The sequence below is a fragment of the Ranitomeya imitator genome, chromosome 1 (genome assembly GCF_032444005.1).
Source record: "Ranitomeya imitator isolate aRanImi1 chromosome 1, aRanImi1.pri, whole genome shotgun sequence".
Taxonomy (NCBI): Eukaryota; Metazoa; Chordata; class Amphibia; order Anura; family Dendrobatidae; genus Ranitomeya; species Ranitomeya imitator.
In genome coordinates this window covers 1,212,875,029-1,212,894,681 of record NC_091282.1, presented here as the reverse complement: position 1 = coordinate 1,212,894,681, position 19,653 = coordinate 1,212,875,029, and the positions used below count along the sequence as shown (strand labels likewise).

Sequence of the window (19,653 nt, the reverse complement as noted above, 5' to 3'; positions counted from 1 at the left end):
ATGGGTGACCGAACTCACCACACAGATGGCACGCAATCTCCACACAAGATGCAGCAAGATGGCCGATATCCCCACACAATGCACATTTCTGCACAGTGCAGTTTGCACTGAAGTGTGTGTGGTCGCCACACCTGTGACAGAGCTCCAGTTGCCCCTGGTAGAAGACCAGGATACAATCCCTACCCAGGAAGGCAGACGATGGAATGTGGGAAACCGTACCACCTGAACTCTTAAGTTTTACCAAAAACGCCCAGGCCCCTGACCAGATACCAAACTCGTCACGGTTTTTCTTTGGCATCTCCACTACCTCTCCATACCGGCCAAGCCACGTCATGATGTCATAACAAGAAAGTGACTCGTTACATGTCATCACGGTCACTTTCTTGACTTGATTTTGGCAAGCCAGCCGGGCTCATTTTTTGCCAACTCATAGTTCGACCAGAAGAGTTCAAGCCCCTCCGACCGAACAAAGCTGACATCAAACTCAGGTATGGAATAGGGATGTATCAAGGCATAGATGTCAATCGCCTTGAAGCCCATCCTCAGCAGGAGCTCCACAACCTTCGACCTTGGAGGACATGCATCACTGCCCCTCCACTGAAGACGGACCACATTCCTATGCACACTACCCGGCCCGGCTGTTGGGAGGGACCACACTGTAATCCCAATCTTTGCTCTCGGAAGGCCCTGAGGCCATGCCTCTCTATCCAGAAGGATAGATCAACCTCTCGACCCTCTACCATTAGTGATCTCTCCCCCTTCTTTAGAGCCTCCAGAAGACGCCGCTGCAACATGCCATCCCCAGAGCCCAGAGACGAGGAGGATGCCCTATTTCCCCCGGAGGTGACAGCGGCAAAGCTCCTGACAGGTGCTGCCACCACCAGGGGGGCAACCGGACCAGTGACCACATCCACACCAGCAGTATCACAGTTACCCACCTCCATAACCCCCTCACCATCCACCAAACCAGCAACCACACCACTAGACAAAGAATTTTCCGCATCCATACCCACCACGTTCACTCCTGCTGGACCAGTGACAACAGGGGATGACACTTTGGCCTCCACATCATCAGGCACAAGGGGCTGAGTCTCCTCCACAGAACTGGAGGTGACCTCACTCCTGGTCTTACGTGTGCCCTCCGCATCATCAGTTGATATTTTCTGCTACTTCATGGTTGCTGCCAGGTGCCGTTGATCTTTAGCTGCTGTGAGGCACCGCTGATCCTTAGCATCAGGATCTTGTTGACCAGCGGCACCAACACAAAATAGGACTTTGGGAGGACCGGAACTCCCAGCCCAAGGCAACCCCCTCACACCGCCGCCGCTCCTCAACTAAGTGATCAGCGGCAACAGTATTCAGGGGCACCGAGGCTACCGGAGCTGCCCCCGACACCGGGCCGCTCCCCCCTCCCACTGAGGAGTGGACCACAGTATCGTGGCCTGACTGTTCACCCGCCGCCGGGCCGCCCTCACTGTCCAGCCTCTTGGCTGATGCACCTGCTGCTACGTCCCTGCTACTACAAGCAGAGACGGAGCTCTGCGCCTCATTACCGTGCTCTGTAATCTGCCCGTGCCTTTGCACCGGATCCATAGCAGAAACCGGGCTGGGCTGGGCAACAGGGCTTATACAGCGAGCTGACCCCGCAGCCAACTCAGGGGGTACAGGGAGGGGGGCATACACATAGCTTACCGCTTCTTTTGATCTTCTTTGACTTTTTCTTCTGGCCCCCAGGTGCCTCCTCTGGTAAATCATCACCAAGATGGAAGTTCTGAAGGCACACTGGGGACTCCAGGAGCTTGATCTCAGCCATTAGCGCCCCTCCCTGGCCGATGATGTCACTGTCCTCCCCAGAGCCAGCAGAACTGCGACGAGATGTCATTGTCGCCTGTCCTGCAGGGAGCTCGCTGCACGTGGCCTGTGAGTGACTAAGCAGGCTGCCAGGTGGGGCTTTCTGCTGGTCATCCTCCTCATCATCATCATCATCATCCACCTGGCTCTCAGGCTGCAGCCCCATCTGCCTTTGCTCTCTGTTATCAGCCATTTCTCTGAATCGGTCTTCATTTATAAGCTTTTCTTTAAATGGTCCACTTTTTTCTCGAATAAATGCTTTTCTTACCTCCAGGTCATTAATTTCAAGCTTCAGTCTCCTTACCTCCACCTGGAGAAAATTCTTCCTGGGTCTGGAGGCGCCTGCAGCTTTAGCGCTTGTGTAGCGCAGCTCCTCCCGGAGCCTCCTCAGGGCCTTACTAGGCTCTTCATCCTCAAGGAGGTGGCTCATGACCCGGGAAGCATAGGTGGACAGACTCCCGGGGTCTCTGCAGCGCCCAACCCTCCTCAGTGGGGTTGGCCTCACCTCCATGAGCACTCAGCTTTCCTCCGGAAGGACCGCTATCTTGCACACTAGCAGGCTTCTCCTCCATGTTGGAAGCCATGCGGCTTCTCTGGGTCTCTGCAGACCTGGGGGGAGTAGGAGCCACATTGCTGTGACTCCTCGTGTAGCGTCTCACCCCTGAGTCCTCTGATGTGCAGGCTGGTTGCTGGTTCCTTCTGCCCCCCGCCAGCCTGGTCCGGGAAGCAGAAGCCTGGGACTTGGCTCCTTCACTCATCCCAGGAAACCCACTCCCTCCCTGGGTAAGAGAGAGAGCAGGTCCCCGGGAAGAGAGGTGGTGGATCCCAGGAGCTCAGGAGCACACAGCAAGTTCAGCAGCGACCGCACCCACAATCAACACAATGAGCAGCATCTGAGCAGAGCTGCACTCTCTATTCTGCTGGTGCAGTCACTGTGTACATACATTACATTACTGATCCTGAGTTACCTCCTGTATTATACTCCAGAGCTGCACTCACTATTCTGCTGGTGCAGTCACTGTGTGTTGCATGCGAACTGCAGCTGTGGTAACCTCACTAATAGAGATGTTGTGGACTACAGCACCCATCATTTATCCTTCACAGCTGGGAGAGTAAGTGCCTCATACCTTTAAAGAAAAGAGTGAAATCCTTGTCTCTCGTCCAGAATTGTACAAATGCATCGATGTCGGAGTGTGGGATCCCTCTCCAGCCACCGGACACTACGCGAGGGTCTCGATAACGAGTGCGATTGTTGCGGTTCTCATACATCCAGTACCAGCTCCTCCGGAAGAAGTACGTCTGGAAGACCCAGCTGCCGGGCGCGCTGCGGTTTGGGAGAAGCCAGTCAAATACGGTGCTAAACCGCCCAGAACATCGCCCTGTGCACAAGATGGACCACAGTCAGACACAGGTGCTCACTCTACAGGACCTGATGGGTCCCGCCGACCCATAAACCGGAAAAAAGTAGTTATCACCACCGTTATAGAAAGGGTTCTCTACAGTAAGAGCGGTCACAATACAGATTCTCTATTGTAAGAGCGGTCACACTATAGAACTGTGTACTGTAAGAGCGGTCACACTATAGAGCTCTGTACTGTAAGAGCGGTTACACTATAGATCTGTGTACTCTAAGAGTGGTCACACTATAGAGCTCTGTACTATAAGAGTGGTCACACTATAGAGCTCTGTACTGTAAGAGCGGTCACACTATAGAGCTCTGTACTGTAAGAGCGGTCACACTATAGAGCTCTGTACTGTAAGAGCGGTCACACTATAGAGCTCTGTACTGTAAGAACGGTCACAATATAGAGCTCTGTACTGTAAGAGCGGTCACACTATAGAGCTCTGTACTGTAAGAGCGGTCACACTATAGAGCTCTGTACTGTAAGAGCAGTTACACTATAGAGCTCTGTACTGTAAGAGAGGTCACACTATAGAGCTCTGTACTGTAAGAGCGGTCACACTATAGAGCTCTGTACCGTAAGAGAGGTCACACTATAGAGCTCTGTACTGTAAGAGAGGTCACACTATAGAGCTCTGTACTGTAAGAGCGGTCACACTATAGAGCTCTGTACTGTAAGAGAGGTCACACTATAGAGCTCTGTACTGTAAGAGCGGTCACACTATAGAGCTCTGTACTGTAAGAGAGGTCACACTATAGAGCTCTGTACTGTAAGAGAGGTCACACTATAGAGCTCTGTACTGTAAGAGCGGTCACACTATAGAGCTCTGTACTGTAAGAGCGGTCACACTATAGAGCTCTGTACTGTAAAAGCGGTCACACTATAGAGCTCTGTACTGTAAGAGCGGTCACACTATAGAGCTCTGTACTGTAAGAGCGGTCACACTATAGAGCTCTGTACTGTAAGAGAGGTCACACTATAGAGCTCTGTACTGTAAGAGCGGTCACACTATAGAGCTCTGTACTGTAATAGCGGTCACACTATAGAGCTGTGTACTGTAAGAGCGGTCACACTATAGAGCTCTGTACTGTAAGAGCGGTCACACTATAGAGCTCTGTACTGTAAGAGAGGTCACACTATAGAGCTGTGTACTGTAAGAGCGGTCACACTATAGAGCTCTGTACTGTAAGGGCGGTCACACTATAGAGCTCTGTACTGTAATAGCGGTCACACTATAGAGCTGTGTACTGTAAGAGCGGTCACACTATAGAGCTCTGTACTGTAAGAGCGGTCACACTATAGAGCTCTGTACTGTAAGAGAGGTCACACTATAGAGCTGTGTACTGTAAGAGCGGTCACACTATAGAGCTCTGTACTGTAAGAGCGGTCACACTATAGAGCTCTGTACTGTAAGAGAGGTCACACTATAGAGCTCTGTACTGTAAGAGAGGTCACACTATAGAGCTGTGTACTGTAAGAGCGGTCACACTATAGAGCTGTGTACTGTAAGAGCGGTCACACTATAGAGCTGTGTACTGTAAGAGAGGTCACACTATAGAGCTCTGTACTGTAAGAGAGGTCACACTATAGAGCTGTGTACTGTAAGAGCGGTCACGCTGTAGATTCTCTGCTGTAAGAGAGGTCACACTATAGAACTCTGTACTGTAAGAGCTGTCACACTATAGAGCTCTGTACTGTAAGAGAGGTCACACTATAGAGCTCTGTACTGTAAGAGAGGTCACACTATAGAGCTCTGTACTGTAAGAGCGGTCACACTATAGAGCTGTGTACTGTAAGAGCGGTCACACTATAGAGCTCTGTACTGTAAGGGCGGTCACACTATAGAGCTCTGTACTGTAATAGCGGTCACACTATAGAGCTCTGTACTGTAAGAGCGGTCACACTATAGAGCTCTGTACTGTAAGAGCGGTCACACTATAGAGCTCTGTACTGTAAGAGCGGTCACACTATAGAGCTCTGTACTGTAAGAGCGGTCACACTATAGAGCTCTGTACTGTAAGAGAGGTCACACTATAGAGCTCTGTACTGTAATAGCGGTCACACTATAGAGCTCTGTACTGTAAGATCGGTCACACTATAGAGCTCTGTACTGTAAGAGCGGTCACACTATAGAGCTCTGTACTGTAAGAGAGGTCACACTATAGAGCTCTGTACTGTAAGAGCGGTCACACTATAGAGCTGTGTACTGTAAGAGCGGTCACACTATAGAGCTCTGTACTGTAAGGGCGGTCACACTATAGAGCTCTGTACTGTAATAGCGGTCACACTATAGAGCTCTGTACTGTAAGATCGGTCACACTATAGAGCTCTGTACTGTAAGAGAGGTCACACTATAGAGCTGTGTACTGTAAGAGCGGTCACACTATAGAGCTCTGTACTGTTAGAGCGGTCACACTATAGAGCTCTGTACTGTAAGAGCGGTCACACTATAGAGATCTGTACTGTAAGAGCGGTCACATTATAGAGCACTGTACTGTAAGAGAGGTCACACTATAGAGCTGTGTACTGTAAGAGCGGTCACACTATAGAGCTGTGTACTGTAAGAGCAGTCACACTATAGAGCTCTGTACTGTAAGAGCGGTCACACTGTAGATTCTCTGCTGTAAGAGCGGTCACACTATAGAGCTCTGTACTGTAAGAGAGGTCACACTATAGAGCTCTGTACTGTAAGAGCGGTCACACTATAGAGCTCTGTACTGTAAGAGCGGTCACACTATAGAGCTCTGTACTGTAAGAGCGGTCACACTATAGAGCTCTGTACTGTAAGAGAGGTCACACTATAGAGCTGTGTACTGTAAGAGCGGTCACACTATAGAGCTCTGTACTGTAAGGGCGGTCACACTATAGAGCTCTGTACTGTAAGAGCGGTCACACTATAGAGCTCTGTACTGTAAGAGAGGTCACACTATAGAGCTGTGTACTGTAAGAGAGGTCACACTATAGAGCTCTGTACTGTAAGAGCGGTCACACTATAGAGCTGTGTACTGTAAGAGCGGTCACACTATAGAGCTCTGTACTGTAAGGGCGGTCACACTATAGAGCTCTGTACTGTAATAGCGGTCACACTATAGAGCTCTGTACTGTAAGATCGGTCACACTATAGAGCTCTGTACTGTAAGAGAGGTCACACTATAGAGCTGTGTACTGTAAGAGCGGTCACACTATAGAACTCTGTACTGTAAGAGCTGTCACACTATAGAGCTCTGTACTGTAAGAGCGGTCACACTATAGAACTCTGTACTGTAAGAGCTGTCACACTATAGAGCTGTGTACTGTAAGAGAGGTCACACTATAGAGCTCTGTACTGTAAGAGCGGTCACATTATAGAGCTCTGTACTGTAAGAGCGGTCACACTATAGAGATCTGTACTGTAAGAGCGGTCACACTATAGAGCTGTGTACTGTAAGAGAGGTCACACTATAGAGCTCTGTACTGTAAGAGCGGTCACACTATAGAGCTCTGTACTGTAAGAGAGGTCACACTATAGAGCTGTGTACTGTAAGAGCGGTCACACTATAGAGCTGTGTACTGTAAGAGCAGTCACACTATAGAGCTCTGTACTGTAAGAGAGGTCACACTATAGAGCTGTGTACTGTAAGAGCGGTCACACTATAGAGCTGTGTACTGTAAGAGCAGTCACACTATAGAGCTCTGTACTGTAAGAGCAGTCACACTATAGAGCTCTGTACTGTAAGAGCGGTCACAATATAGAGCTGTGTACTGTAAGAGCGGTCACACTGTAGATTCTCTGCTGTAAGAGCGGTCACACTATAGAGCTCTGTACTGTAAGAGCGGTCACACTATAGAGCTCTGTACTGTAAGAGAGGTCACACTATAGAGCTGTGTACTGTAAGAGCGGTCACACTATAGAGCTCTGTACTGTAAGAGCAGTCACACTATAGAGCTCTGTACTGTAAGAGCGGTCACGCTGTAGATTCTCTGCTGTAAGAGAGGTCACACTATAGAGCTGTGTACTGTAAGAGAGGTCACACTATAGAGCTCTGTACTGTAAGAGCGGTCACACTATAGAGCTCTGTACTGTAAGAGCGGTCACACTATAGAGCTGTGTACTGTAAGAGCGGTCACACTATAGAGCTCTGTACTGTAAGAGCGGTCACACTATAGAGCTCTGTACTGTAAGAGAGGTCACACTATAGAGCTCTGTACTGTAAGAGCGGTCACACTATAGAGCTGTGTACTGTAAGAGCGGTCACACTATAGAGCTGTGTACTGTAAGAACGGTCACACTATAGAGCTCTGTACTGTAAGAGCGGTCACACTATAGAGCTCTATACTGTAAGAGCGGTCACACTATAGAGCTCTGTACTGTAAGAGCGGTCACACTATAGAGCTCTGTACTGTAAGAGCGGTCACACTATAGAGCTCTGTACTGTAAGAGCGGTCACACTATAGAGCTCTGTACTGTAAGAGAGGTCACACTATAGAGCTCTGTACTGTAAGAGCGGTCACACTATAGAGCTGTGTACTGTAAGAGCGGTCACACTATAGAGCTGTGTACTGTAAGAACGGTCACACTATAGAGCTCTGTACTGTAAGAGCGGTCACACTATAGAGCTCTATACTGTAAGAGCGGTCACACTATAGAGCTCTGTACTGTAAGAGCGGTCACACTATAGAGCTCTGTACTGTAAGAGCGGTCACACTATAGAGCTCTGTACTGTAAGAGAGGTCACACTATAGAGCTCTGTACTGTAAGAACGGTCACACTATAGAGCTCTATACTGTAAGAGCGGTCACACTATAGAGCTCTGTACTGTAAGAGCGGTCACACTATAGAGCTCTGTACTGTAAGAGCGGTCACACTATAGAGCTCTGTACTGTAAGAGCGGTCACACTATAGAGCTCTGTACTGTAAGAGCGGTCACACTATAGAGCTCTGTACTGTAAGAGCGGTCACACTATAGAGCTGTGTACTGTAAGAGCGGTCACACTATAGAGCTGTGTACTGTAAGAGCGGTCACACTATAGAGCTGTGTACTGTAAGAGCGGTCACACTATAGAGCTGTGTACTGTAAGAACGGTCACACTATAGAGCTGTGTACTGTAAGAGCGGTCACACTATAGAGCTCTGTACTGTAAGAGAGGTCACACTATAGAGCTCTGTACTGTAAGAGCGGTCACACTATAGAGCTGTGTACTGTAAGAGCGGTCACACTATAGAGCTCTGTACTGTAAGAGCGGTCACACTATAGAGCTCTGTACTGTAAGAGCGGTCACACTATAGAGCTCTGTACTGTAAGAGCGGTCACACTATAGAGCTCTGTACTGTAAGAGCGGTCACACTATAGAGCTCTGTACTGTAAGAGCGGTCACACTATAGAGCTCTGTACTGTAAGAGCGGTAACACTATAGAGCTCTGTGCTGTAAGAGCAGTCACACTATAGAGCTCTGTACTGTAAGAGCGGTCACACTATAGAGCTCTGTACTGTAAGAGCGGTCACACTATAGAGCTCTGTACTGTAAGAGCGGTCACACTATAGAGCTGTGTACTGTAAGAGCGGTCACACTATAGAGCTGTGTACTGTAAGAGCGGTCACACTATAGAGCTGTGTACTGTAAGAGCGGTCACACTATAGAGCTGTGTACTGTAAGAACGGTCACACTATAGAGCTGTGTACTGTAAGAGCGGTCACACTATAGAGCTCTGTACTGTAAGAGCGGTCACACTATAGAGCTCTGTGCTGTAAGAGCAGTCACACTATAGAGCTCTGTACTGTAAGAGCAGTCACACTATAGAGCTCTGTACTGTAAGAGCGGTCACACTATAGAGCTCTGTACTGTAAGAGCGGTCACACTATAGAGCTGTGTACTGTAAGAGCGGTCACACTATAGAGCTGTGTACTGTAAGAGCGGTCACACTATAGAGCTCTGTGCTGTAAGAGCGGTCACACTATAGAGCACTGTACTGTAAGAACGGTCACACTATAGAGCTGTGTACTGTAAGAGCGGTCACACTATAGAGCTCTGTACTGTAAGAGCGGTCACACTATAGAGCTCTGTACTGTAAGAGCAGTCACACTATGGAGCTGTGTACTGTAAGAGGTCACACTATAGAGCTGTGTACTGTAAGAGCGGTCACACTATAGATCTGTACTGTAAGAGCGGTCACACTATAGAGCTCTGTACTGTAAGAGCAGTCACACTATAGATCTGTACTGTAAGAGAGGTCACACTATAGAGCTCTATACTGTGAGAGCGGTCACACTATAGAGCTCTGTACTGTAAGAGCAGTCACACTATGGAGCTATGTACTGTAAGAGGTCACACTATAGAGCTGTGTACTGTAAGAGCGGTCACACTATAGAGCACTGTACTGTAAGAACGGTCACACTATAGAGCTGTGTACTGTAAGAGCGGTCACACTATAGAGCTCTGTACTGTAAGAGCGGTCACACTATAGAGCTCTGTACTGTAAGAGCGGTCACACTATAGAGCACTGTACTGTAAGAGCAGTCACACTATAGAGCTGTGTACTGAAAGAGCGGTCACACTATAGAGCTCTGTACTGTAAGAGAGGTCACACTATAGAGCTCTATACTGTGAGAGCGGTCACACTATAGAGCTCTGTACTGTAAGAGCGGTCACACTATAGCGCTGTGTACTGTAAGAGCGGTCACACTATAGAGCTCTGTACTGTAAGAGCGGTCACACTATAGAGCTCTGTACTGTAAGAGCGGTCACACTATAGAGCTCTGTACTGTAAGAGCGGTCACACTATAGAGCTCTGTACTGTAAGAGCGGTCACACTATAGAGCTCTGTACTGTAAGAGCGGTCACACTATAGAGCTCCTGTACTGTAAGAGCGGTCACACTATAGAGCACTGTACTGTAAGAGAGGTCACACTATAGAGCTCTATACTGTAAGAGCGGTCACACTATAGAGCTCTGTACTGTAAGAGCGGTCACACTATAGAGCTCTGTACTGTAAGAGCGTTCACACTATAGAGCGCTGTACTGTAACAGCGGTCACACTATAGAGCTGTGTACTGTAAGAGCGGTCACACTATAGAGCTCGGTACTGTAAGAGCGGTCACACTATAGAGCACTGTACTGTAAGAGAGGTCACACTATAGAGCTCTGCACTGTAAGAGCGGTCACACTATAGAGCTCTGTACTGTAAGAGCAGTCACACTATAGAGCACTGTACTGTAAGAGCAGTCACACTATAGAGCACTGTACTGTAAGAGCGGTCACACTATAGAGCACTGTACTGTAAGAGAGGTCACACTATAGAGCACTGTACTGTAAGAGCAGTCACACTATAGAGCTCTGTACTGTAAGAGCGGTCACACTATAGAGCTCTGTACTGTAAGAGCGGTCACACTATAGAGCTCTGTACTGTAAGAGCGGTCACACTATAGAGCTCTGTACTGTAAGAGCGCTCACACTATAGAGCTCTGTACTGTAAGAGCGGTCACACTATAGATCTCTGTACTGTAAGAGCGGTCACACTATAGATGTCTGTACTGTAAGAGCGGTCACACTATAGAGCTCTGTACTGTAAGAGAGGTCACACTATAGAGCTGTGTACTGTAAGAGCGGTCACACTATAGAGCTCTGTACTGTAAGAGCGGTCACACTATAGAGCTCTGTACTGTAAGAGCAGTCACACTATAGAGCGCTGTACTGTAAGAGCGGTCACACTATAGAGCTCTGTACTGTAAGAGCGGTCACACTACAGATCTCTATTGTAAGAGCGGTCACACTATAGAGCTCTGTACTGTAAGAGCGGTCACGCTATAGAGCTCTGTACTGTAAGAGCGGTCACACTATAGAGCTCTGTACTGTAAGAGCGGTCACACTATAGAGCGCTGTACTGTAAGAGCGGTCACACAATAGAGCTCTGTACTGTAAGAGCGGTCACACTATAGAGCTCTGTACTGTAAGAGCGGTCACACTAAAGAGCTCTATACTGTAAGAGCGGTCACACTATAGAGCTCTGTACTGTAAGAGCGGTCACACTATAGAGCTCTGTACTGTAAGAGCGGTCACACTATAGAGCTCTGTACTGTAAGAGAGGTCACACTATAGAGCTCTGTACTGTAAGAGAGGTCACACTATAGAGCTCTGTACTGTAAGAGAGGTCACACTATAGAGCTCTGTACTGTAAGAGCGGTCATACTATAGAGCTCTGTACTGTAAGAACGGTCACACTATAGAGCTCTGTACGGTAAGAGCGGTCACACTATAGAGCTCTGTACTGTAAGAGCGGTCACACTATAGAGCTCTGTACTGTAAGAGCGGTCACACTATAGAGCACTGTACTGTAAGAGAGGTCACACTATAGAGCTTTGTACTGTAAGAGCGGTCACACTATAGAGCACTGTACTGTAAGAGAGGTCACACTATAGAGCACTGTACTGTAAGAGCAGTCACACTATAGAGCTCTGTACTGTAAGAGCGGTCACACTATAGAGCTCTGTACTGTAAGAGCGGTTACACTATAGAGCTGTGCACTGTAAGAGCGGTCACACTATAGAGCTCTGTACTGTAAGAGCGGTTACACTATAGAGCTGTGTACTGTAAGAGCGGTCACACTATAGAGCTCTGTACTGTAAGAGCGGTCACACTATAGATCTCTGTACTGTAAGAGCGGTCACACTATAGAGCTCTGTACTGTAAGAGCGGTCACACTATAGAGCTCTGTACTGTAAGAGCGGTCACACTATAGAGCTGTGCACTGTAAGAGCGGTCACACTATAGAGCTCTGTACTGTAAGAGCGGTTACACTATAGAGCTGTGTACTGTAAGAGCGGTCACACTATAGAGCTCTGTACTGTAAGAGCGGTCACACTATAGATCTCTGTACTGTAAGAGCGGTTACACTATAGAGCTCTGTACTGTAAGAGCGGTCACACTATAGAGCTCTGTACTGTAAGAGCGGTCACACTATAGAGCTGTGTACTGTAAGAGCGGTCACACTATAGAGATCTGTACTGTAAGAGCGGTCACACTATAGAGCTCTGTACTGTAAGAGCGGTCACACTATAGAGCTGTGTACTGTAAGAGCGGTCACACTATAGAGCTCTGTACTGTAAGAGCCGTCACACTATAGAGCTCTGTACTGTAAGAGCGGTCACACTATAGAGCTCTGTACTGTAAGAGCGGTCACACTATAGAGCTCTGTACTGTAAGAGCGGTCACACTATAGAGCTCTGTACTGTAAGAGAGGTCACACTATAGAGCTCTGTACTGTAAGAGCGGTCACACTATAGAGATCTGTACTGTAAGAGCGGTCACAGTATAGAGCTCTGTACTGTAAGAGCGGTCACACTATAGAGCTCTGTACTGTAAGAGCGGTCACACTATAGAGATCTGTACTGTAAGAGCAGTCACACTATAGAGCTCTGTACTGTAAGAGCAGTCACACTATAGAGCTCTGTACTGTAAGAGCGGTCACACTATAGAGCTCTGTACAGTAAGAGCGGTCACACTATAGAGCTCTGTACTGTAAGAGCGGTCACACTATAGAGCTCTGTACTGTAAGAGCAGTCACACTATAGAGCTCTGTACTGTAAGAGCGGTCACACAATAGAGCACTGTACTTTAAGAGCGGTCACACTATAGAGCTCTGTACTGTAAGAGAGGTCACACTATAGAGCTCTGTACTGTAAGAGCGGTCACACTATAGAGCTCTGTACTGTAAGAGAGGTCACACTATAGAGCTCTGTACTGTAAGAGCGGTCACACTATAGAGCTCTGTACTGTAAGAGCGGTCACACTATAGAGCTCTGTACTGTAAGAGCGGTCACACTATAGAGCTGTGTACTGTAAGAGCGGTCACACTATAGAGCTGTGTACTGTAAGAGCAGTCACACTATAGAGCTGTGTACTGTAAGAGCGGTCACACTATAGAGCTCTGTACTGTAAGAGCGGTCACACTATAGAGCTCTGTACTGTAAGAGCGGTCAGACTATAGAGCTCTGTACTGTAAGAGCGGTCACACTATAGAGGTCTGTACTGTAAGAGAGGTCACACTATAGAGCTCTGTACTGTAAGAGCGGTCACACTATAGAGCTCTGTACTGTAAGAGCAGTCACACTATAGAGCTCTGTACTGTAAGAGCGGTCACACAATAGAGCACTGTACTTTAAGAGCGGTCACACTATAGAGCTCTGTACTGTAAGAGAGGTCACACTATAGAGCTCTGTACTGTAAGAGCGGTCACACTATAGAGCTCTGTACTGTAAGAGAGGTCACACTATAGAGCTCTGTACTGTAAGAGCGGTCACACTATAGAGCTCTGTACTGTAAGAGCGGTCACACTATAGAGCTCTGTACTGTAAGAGCGGTCACACTATAGAGCTGTGTACTGTAAGAGCGGTCACACTATAGAGCTGTGTACTGTAAGAGCAGTCACACTATAGAGCTGTGTACTGTAAGAGCGGTCACACTATAGAGCTCTGTACTGTAAGAGCGGTCACACTATAGAGCTCTGCACTGTAAGAGCGGTCACACTATAGAGCTCTGTACTGTAAGAGCGGTCACACTATAGAGCTGTGTACTGTAAGAGAGGTCACACTATACAGCTCTGTACTGTAAGAGCGGTCACACTATAGAGCTCTGTACTGTAAGAGCGGTCACACTATAGAGCTCTGTACTGTAAGAGCGGTTACACTATAGAGCTGTGTACTGTAAGAGCGGTCACACTATAGATCTCTGTACTGTAAGAGCGGTCACACTATAGATCTCTGTACTGTAAGAGAGGTCACACTATACAGCTCTGTACTGTAAGAGCGGTCACACTATAGAGCTGTGTACTGTAAGGGCGGTCACACTATAGAGCGCTGTACTGTAAGAGCGGTTACACTATAGAGCTGTGCACTGTAAGAGCGGTCACACTATAGAGCTCTGTACTGTAAGAGCGGTCACACTATAGAGCTGTGTACTGTAAGAGCGGTCACACTATAGAGCTCTGTACTGTAAGAGCGGTCACACTATAGAGCTGTGTACTGTAAGAGCGGTCACACTATAGAGCTCTGTGCTGTAAGAGCGGTCACACTATAGAACTCTGTACTGTAAGAGCGGTCACACTATAGAGCTCTGTACTGTAAGAGAGGTCACACTATAGAGCTCTGTACTGTAAGAGCGGTCACACTATAGATCTCTGTACTGTAAGAGCGGTCACACTATAGAGCTCTGTACTGTAAGAGCGGTCACACTATAGAGCTCTGTACTGTAAGAGCGGTCACACTATAGATCTCTGTACTGTAAGAGCGGTCACACTATAGAGCTCTGTACTGTAAGAGCGGTCACACTATAGAGCTCTGTACTGTAAGAGCGGTCACACTATAGAGCTGTGTACTGTAAGAGCGGTCACACTATAGAGCTGTGTACTGTAAGAGCGGTCACACTATAGAGCTCTGTACTGTAAGAGCGGTCACACTACAGAGCTGTGTACTGTAAGAGCGGTCACACTATAGACCTCTGTACTGTAAGAGCGGTCACACTATAGAGCTCTGTACTGTAAGAGCAGTCACATAATAGAGCTCTGCACTGTAAGAGCGGTCACACTATAGAGCTCTGTACTGTAAGAGCGGTCACACTATAGATCTCAGTACTGTAAGAGCGGTCACACTATAGAGCACTGTACTTTAAGAGCGGTCACACTATAGAGCTGTGTACTGTAAGAGCGGTCACACTAGAGAGCTCTGTACTGTAAGAGCGGTCACACTATAGAGCTCTGTACTGTAAGAGCGGTCACACTATAGAGCTCTGTACTGTAAGAGCGGTCACACTATAGAGCTCTGTACTGTAAGAGCGGTCACACTATAGAGCTCTGTACTGTAAGAGCGGTCACACTATAGAGCTCTGTACTGTAAGAGCGGTCACACTATAGAGCTCTGTACTGTAAGAGCGGTCACACTATAGAGCTGTGTACTGTAAGAGCAGTCACACTATAGAGCTCTGTACTGTAAGAGCGGTCACACTATAGAGCTCTGTACTGTAAGAGCGGTCACACTATAGAGCTCTGTACTGTAAGAGCGGTCACACTATTGACCTCTGTACTGTAAGAGCAGTCACACTATAGAGCTCTGTACTGTAAGAGCGGTCACACTATAGAGCTCTGTACTGTAAGAGCGGTCACACTATAGAGCTCTGTACTGTAAGAGAGGTCACACTATAGAGCTCTGTACTGTAAGAGCGGTCACACTATAGAGCTCTGTACTGTAAGAGCGGTCACACTATAGAGCTCTGTACTGTAAGAGAGGTCACACTATAGAGCTCTGTACTGTAAGAGAGGTCACACTATAGAGCTCTGTACTGTAAGAGCGGTCACACTATAGAGCTCTGTACTGTAAGAGCGGTCACACTATAGAGCTCTGTACTGTAGGAGCGGTCACACTATACAGCTCTGTACTGTTAGAGCGGTCACACTATAGAGCTCTGTACTGTAAGGGCGGTCACACTATAGAGCGCTGTACTGTAAGAGCGGTCACACTATAGAGCTGTGCACTGTAAGAGCGGTCACACTATAGAGCTCTGTACTCTAAGAGCGGTCACACTATAGAGCTGTGTACTGTAAGAGCGGTCACACTATAGAGCTCTGTACTGTAAGAGCGGTCACACTATAGATCTCTGTACTGTAAGAGCGGTCACACTATAGAGCTCTGTACTGTAAGAGCGGTCACACTATAGAGCTCTGTACTGTAAGAGCGGTCACACTATAGAGCTCTATACTGTAAGAGCGGTCACACTATAGAGCTCTGTACTGTAAGAGCGGTCACACTATAGAGCTCTGTACTGTAAGAGCGGTCACACTATAGAGCTCTGTACTGTAAGAGCGGTTACACTATAGAGCTGTGTACTGTAAGAGCGGTCACACTATAGAGCTCTGTACTGTAAGAGCTGTCACACTATAGAGCTGTGTACTGTAAGAGCGGTCACACTATAGAGCTGTGTACTGTAAGAGCGGTCACACTATAGAGCTCTGTACTGTAAGAGCGGTCACACTAGCTGCCAGGCAGCAGCTGCCAAGGCAAACAGGATCATGGGGTGCATTAAAAGAGGTCTGGATACACATGATGAGAGCATTATACTGCCTCTGTACAAATCCCTAGTTAGACCGCACATGGAGTACTGTGTCCAGTTTTGGGCACCGGTGCTCAGGAAGGATATAATGGAACTAGAGAGAGTACAAAGGAGGGCAACAAAATTAATAAAGGGGATGGGAGAACTACAATACCCAGATAGATTAGCGAAATTAGGATTATTTAGTCTAGAAAAAAGACGACTGAGGGGCGATCTAATAACCATGTATAAGTATATAAGGGGACAATACAAATATCTCGCTGAGGATCTGTTTATACCAAGGAAGGTGACGGGCACAAGGGGGCATTCTTTGCGTCTGGAGGAGAGAAGGTTTTTCCACCAACATAGAAGAGGATTCTTTACTGTTAGGGCAGTGAGAATCTGGAATTGCTTGCCTGAGGAGGTGGTGATGGCGAACTCAGTCGAGGGGTTCAAGAGAGGCCTGGATGTCTTCCTGGAGCAGAACAATATTGTATCATACAATTATTAGGTTCTGTAGAAGGACGTAGATCTGGGTATTTATTATGATGGAATATAGGCTGAACTGGATGGACAAATGTCTTTTTTCGGCCTTACTAACTATGTTACTATGTTACTATGTTACTATAGAGCTCTGTACTGTAAGAGCGGTCACACTATAGAGCTGTGTACTGTAAGAGCGGTCACACTATAGAGCTCTGCACTGTAAGAGCGGTCACACTATAGAGCTCTGTACTGTAAGAGCGGTCACACTATAGAGCTGTGTACTGTAAGAGCAGTCACACTATAGAGCTCTGTACTGTAAGAGCGGTCACACTATAGAGCTGTGTACTGTAAGAGAGGTCACACTATAGAGCTCTGTGCTGTAAGAGCAGTCACACTATAGAGCTCTGTACTGTAAGAGCGGTCACACTATAGAGCTGTGTACTGTAAGAGCGGTCACACTATAGAGCTCTGTGCTGTAAGAGCAGTCACACTATAGAGCTCTGTACTGTAAGAGCGGTCACACTATAGAGCTCTGTACTGTAAGAGCGGTCACACTATAGAGCTCTGTGCTGTAAGAGCGGTCACACTATAGAACTCTGTACTGTAAGAGCGGTCAAACTATAGAGCTCTGTACTGTAAGAGCGGTCACACTATAGATCTCTGTACTGTAAGAGCGGTCACACTATAGAGCTCTGTACTGTAAGAGCGGTCACACTATAGAGCTCTGTACTGTAAGAGCGGTCACACTATAGAGCTCTGTACTCTAAGAGCGGTCACACTATAGATCTGTGTACTGTAAGAGCGGTCACACTATAGAGCTCAGTACTGTAAGAGCGGTCACACCATAGAGCTCTCAACTGTAAGAGCGATCACACTACAGAGCTGTGTACTGTAAGAGCGGTCAAACTATAGAGCTGTGTACTGTAAGAGCGGTCACACTATAGAGCTCTGTACTGTAAGAGCGGTTACACTATAGAGCTATGTACTGTGAGAGCGGTTACACTATAGAGCTCTGTACTGTAAGAGCGGTCACACTATAGAGCTGTGTACTGTAAGAGCGGTCACACTATAGAGCTCTGTACTGTAAGAGCGGTCACACTATAGAGCGGTGTACTGTAAGAGCGGTCACACTATAGAGCTGTGTACTGTAAGAGCGGTCACACTACAGAGCTGTGTACTGTAAGAGCGGTCACACTATAGAGCTCTGTACTGTAAGAGCGGTCACACTATAGAGCTCTGTACTGTAAGAGAGGTCACACTATAGAGCTCTGTACTGTAAGAGCGGTCACACTATAGAGCTCTGTACTGTAAGAGCGGTCACACTATAGAGCTGTGTACTGTAAGAGCGGTCACACTATAGAGCTGTGTACTGTAAGAGCGGTCACACTATAGAGCTCTGTACTGTAAGAGCGGTCACACTATAGAGCTCTGTACTGTAAAAGCGGTCACACTATAGAGCTCTGTACTGTAAGAGCGGTCACACTATAGAGCTCTGTACTGTAAGAGAGGTCACACTATAGAGCTCTGTACTGTAAGAGCGGTCACACTATAGAGCTCTGTACTGTAAGAGCCGTCACACTATAGAGCTCTGTACTGTAAGAGAGGTCACACTATAGAGCTATGTACTGTAAGAGCGGTCACACTATAGAGCTGTGTACTGTAAGAGAGGTCACACTATAGAGCTCTGTACTGTAAGAGCGGTCACACTATAGAGCTCTGTACTGTAAGAGCCGTCACACTATAGAGCTGTGTACTGTAAGAGCGGTCACACTATAGAGCTGTGTACTGAAAGAGCGCTCACACTATAGAGCTCTGTACTGTAAGAGCGGTCACACTACAGAGCTGTGTACTGTAAGAGCGGTCACACTATAGAGCTGTGTACTGTAAGAGCGGTCACACTATAGAGCTCTGTACTGTAAGAGCGGTCACACTATAGAGCTCTGTACTGTAAGAGCGGTCACACTATAGAGCTCTGTACTGTAAGAGCGGTCACACTATAGAGCTCTGTACTGTAAGAGCGGTCACACTATAGAGCTCTGTACTGTAAGAGCGGTCACACTATAGAGCTCTGTACTGTAAGAGCGGTCACACTATAGAGCTCTGTACTGTAAGAGCCGTCACACTATAGAGCTGTGTACTGTAAGAGCGGTCACACTATAGAGCTGTGTACTGAAAGAGCGGTCACACTATAGAGCTCTGTACTGTAAGAGAGGTCACACTATAGAGCGCTGTACTGTAAGAGCGGTCACACTATAGAGCTCTGTACTGTAAGAGCGGTCACACTATAGAGCTCTGTACTGTAAGAGCGGTCACACTATAGAGCTCTGTACTGTAAGAGCGGTCACACTATAGAGCTGTGTACTGTAAGAGCGGTCACACTATAGATCTCTACTGTAAGGGCGGTCACACTATAGAGCTGTGCACTGTAAGAGCGGTCGCACTATAGAGCTCTGTACTGTAAGGTCACACTATAGAGCTGTGCACTGTAAGAGCGGTCACACTATAGAGCTCTGTACTGTAAGAGCGGTTACACTATAGATCTGTGTACTCTAAGAGCGGTCACACTATAGAGCTCTGTACTGTAAGAGCGGTCACACTATAGAGCTCTGCACTGTAAGAGCGGTCACACTATAGAGCTCTGTACTGTAAGAGGTCACACTATAGAGCTCTGTAGGGTACGAGCGGTCACACTATAGAGCGCTGTACTGTAAGAGCGGTCACACTATAGAGCTCTGTACTGTAAGAGCGGTCACACTATAGAGCTCTGCACTGTAAGAGCGGTCAAACTATAGAGCTATCTACTGTAAGAGGTCACACTATTGAGCTCTGTACTGTAAGAGCGGTCACACTATAGAGCTGT

At 47.4% G+C, this 19,653-nt stretch overlaps 1 protein-coding gene across 1 annotated transcript in view; it reads right to left on the bottom strand.

Annotated features, from left to right (window-relative positions):
* The window catches only part of LOC138658379 (matrix metalloproteinase-21-like), a 98,467-nt gene that overhangs the window by 12,277 nt on the left and 66,537 nt on the right, over positions 1 to 19,653 (bottom strand). Inside the window, exon 6 of the mRNA XM_069745823.1 lies at positions 2,979 to 3,230. Coding sequence (XP_069601924.1) covers positions 2,979 to 3,230 — 252 coding nt within the window. The remainder of the gene's footprint in view (positions 1 to 2,978; positions 3,231 to 19,653) is intronic.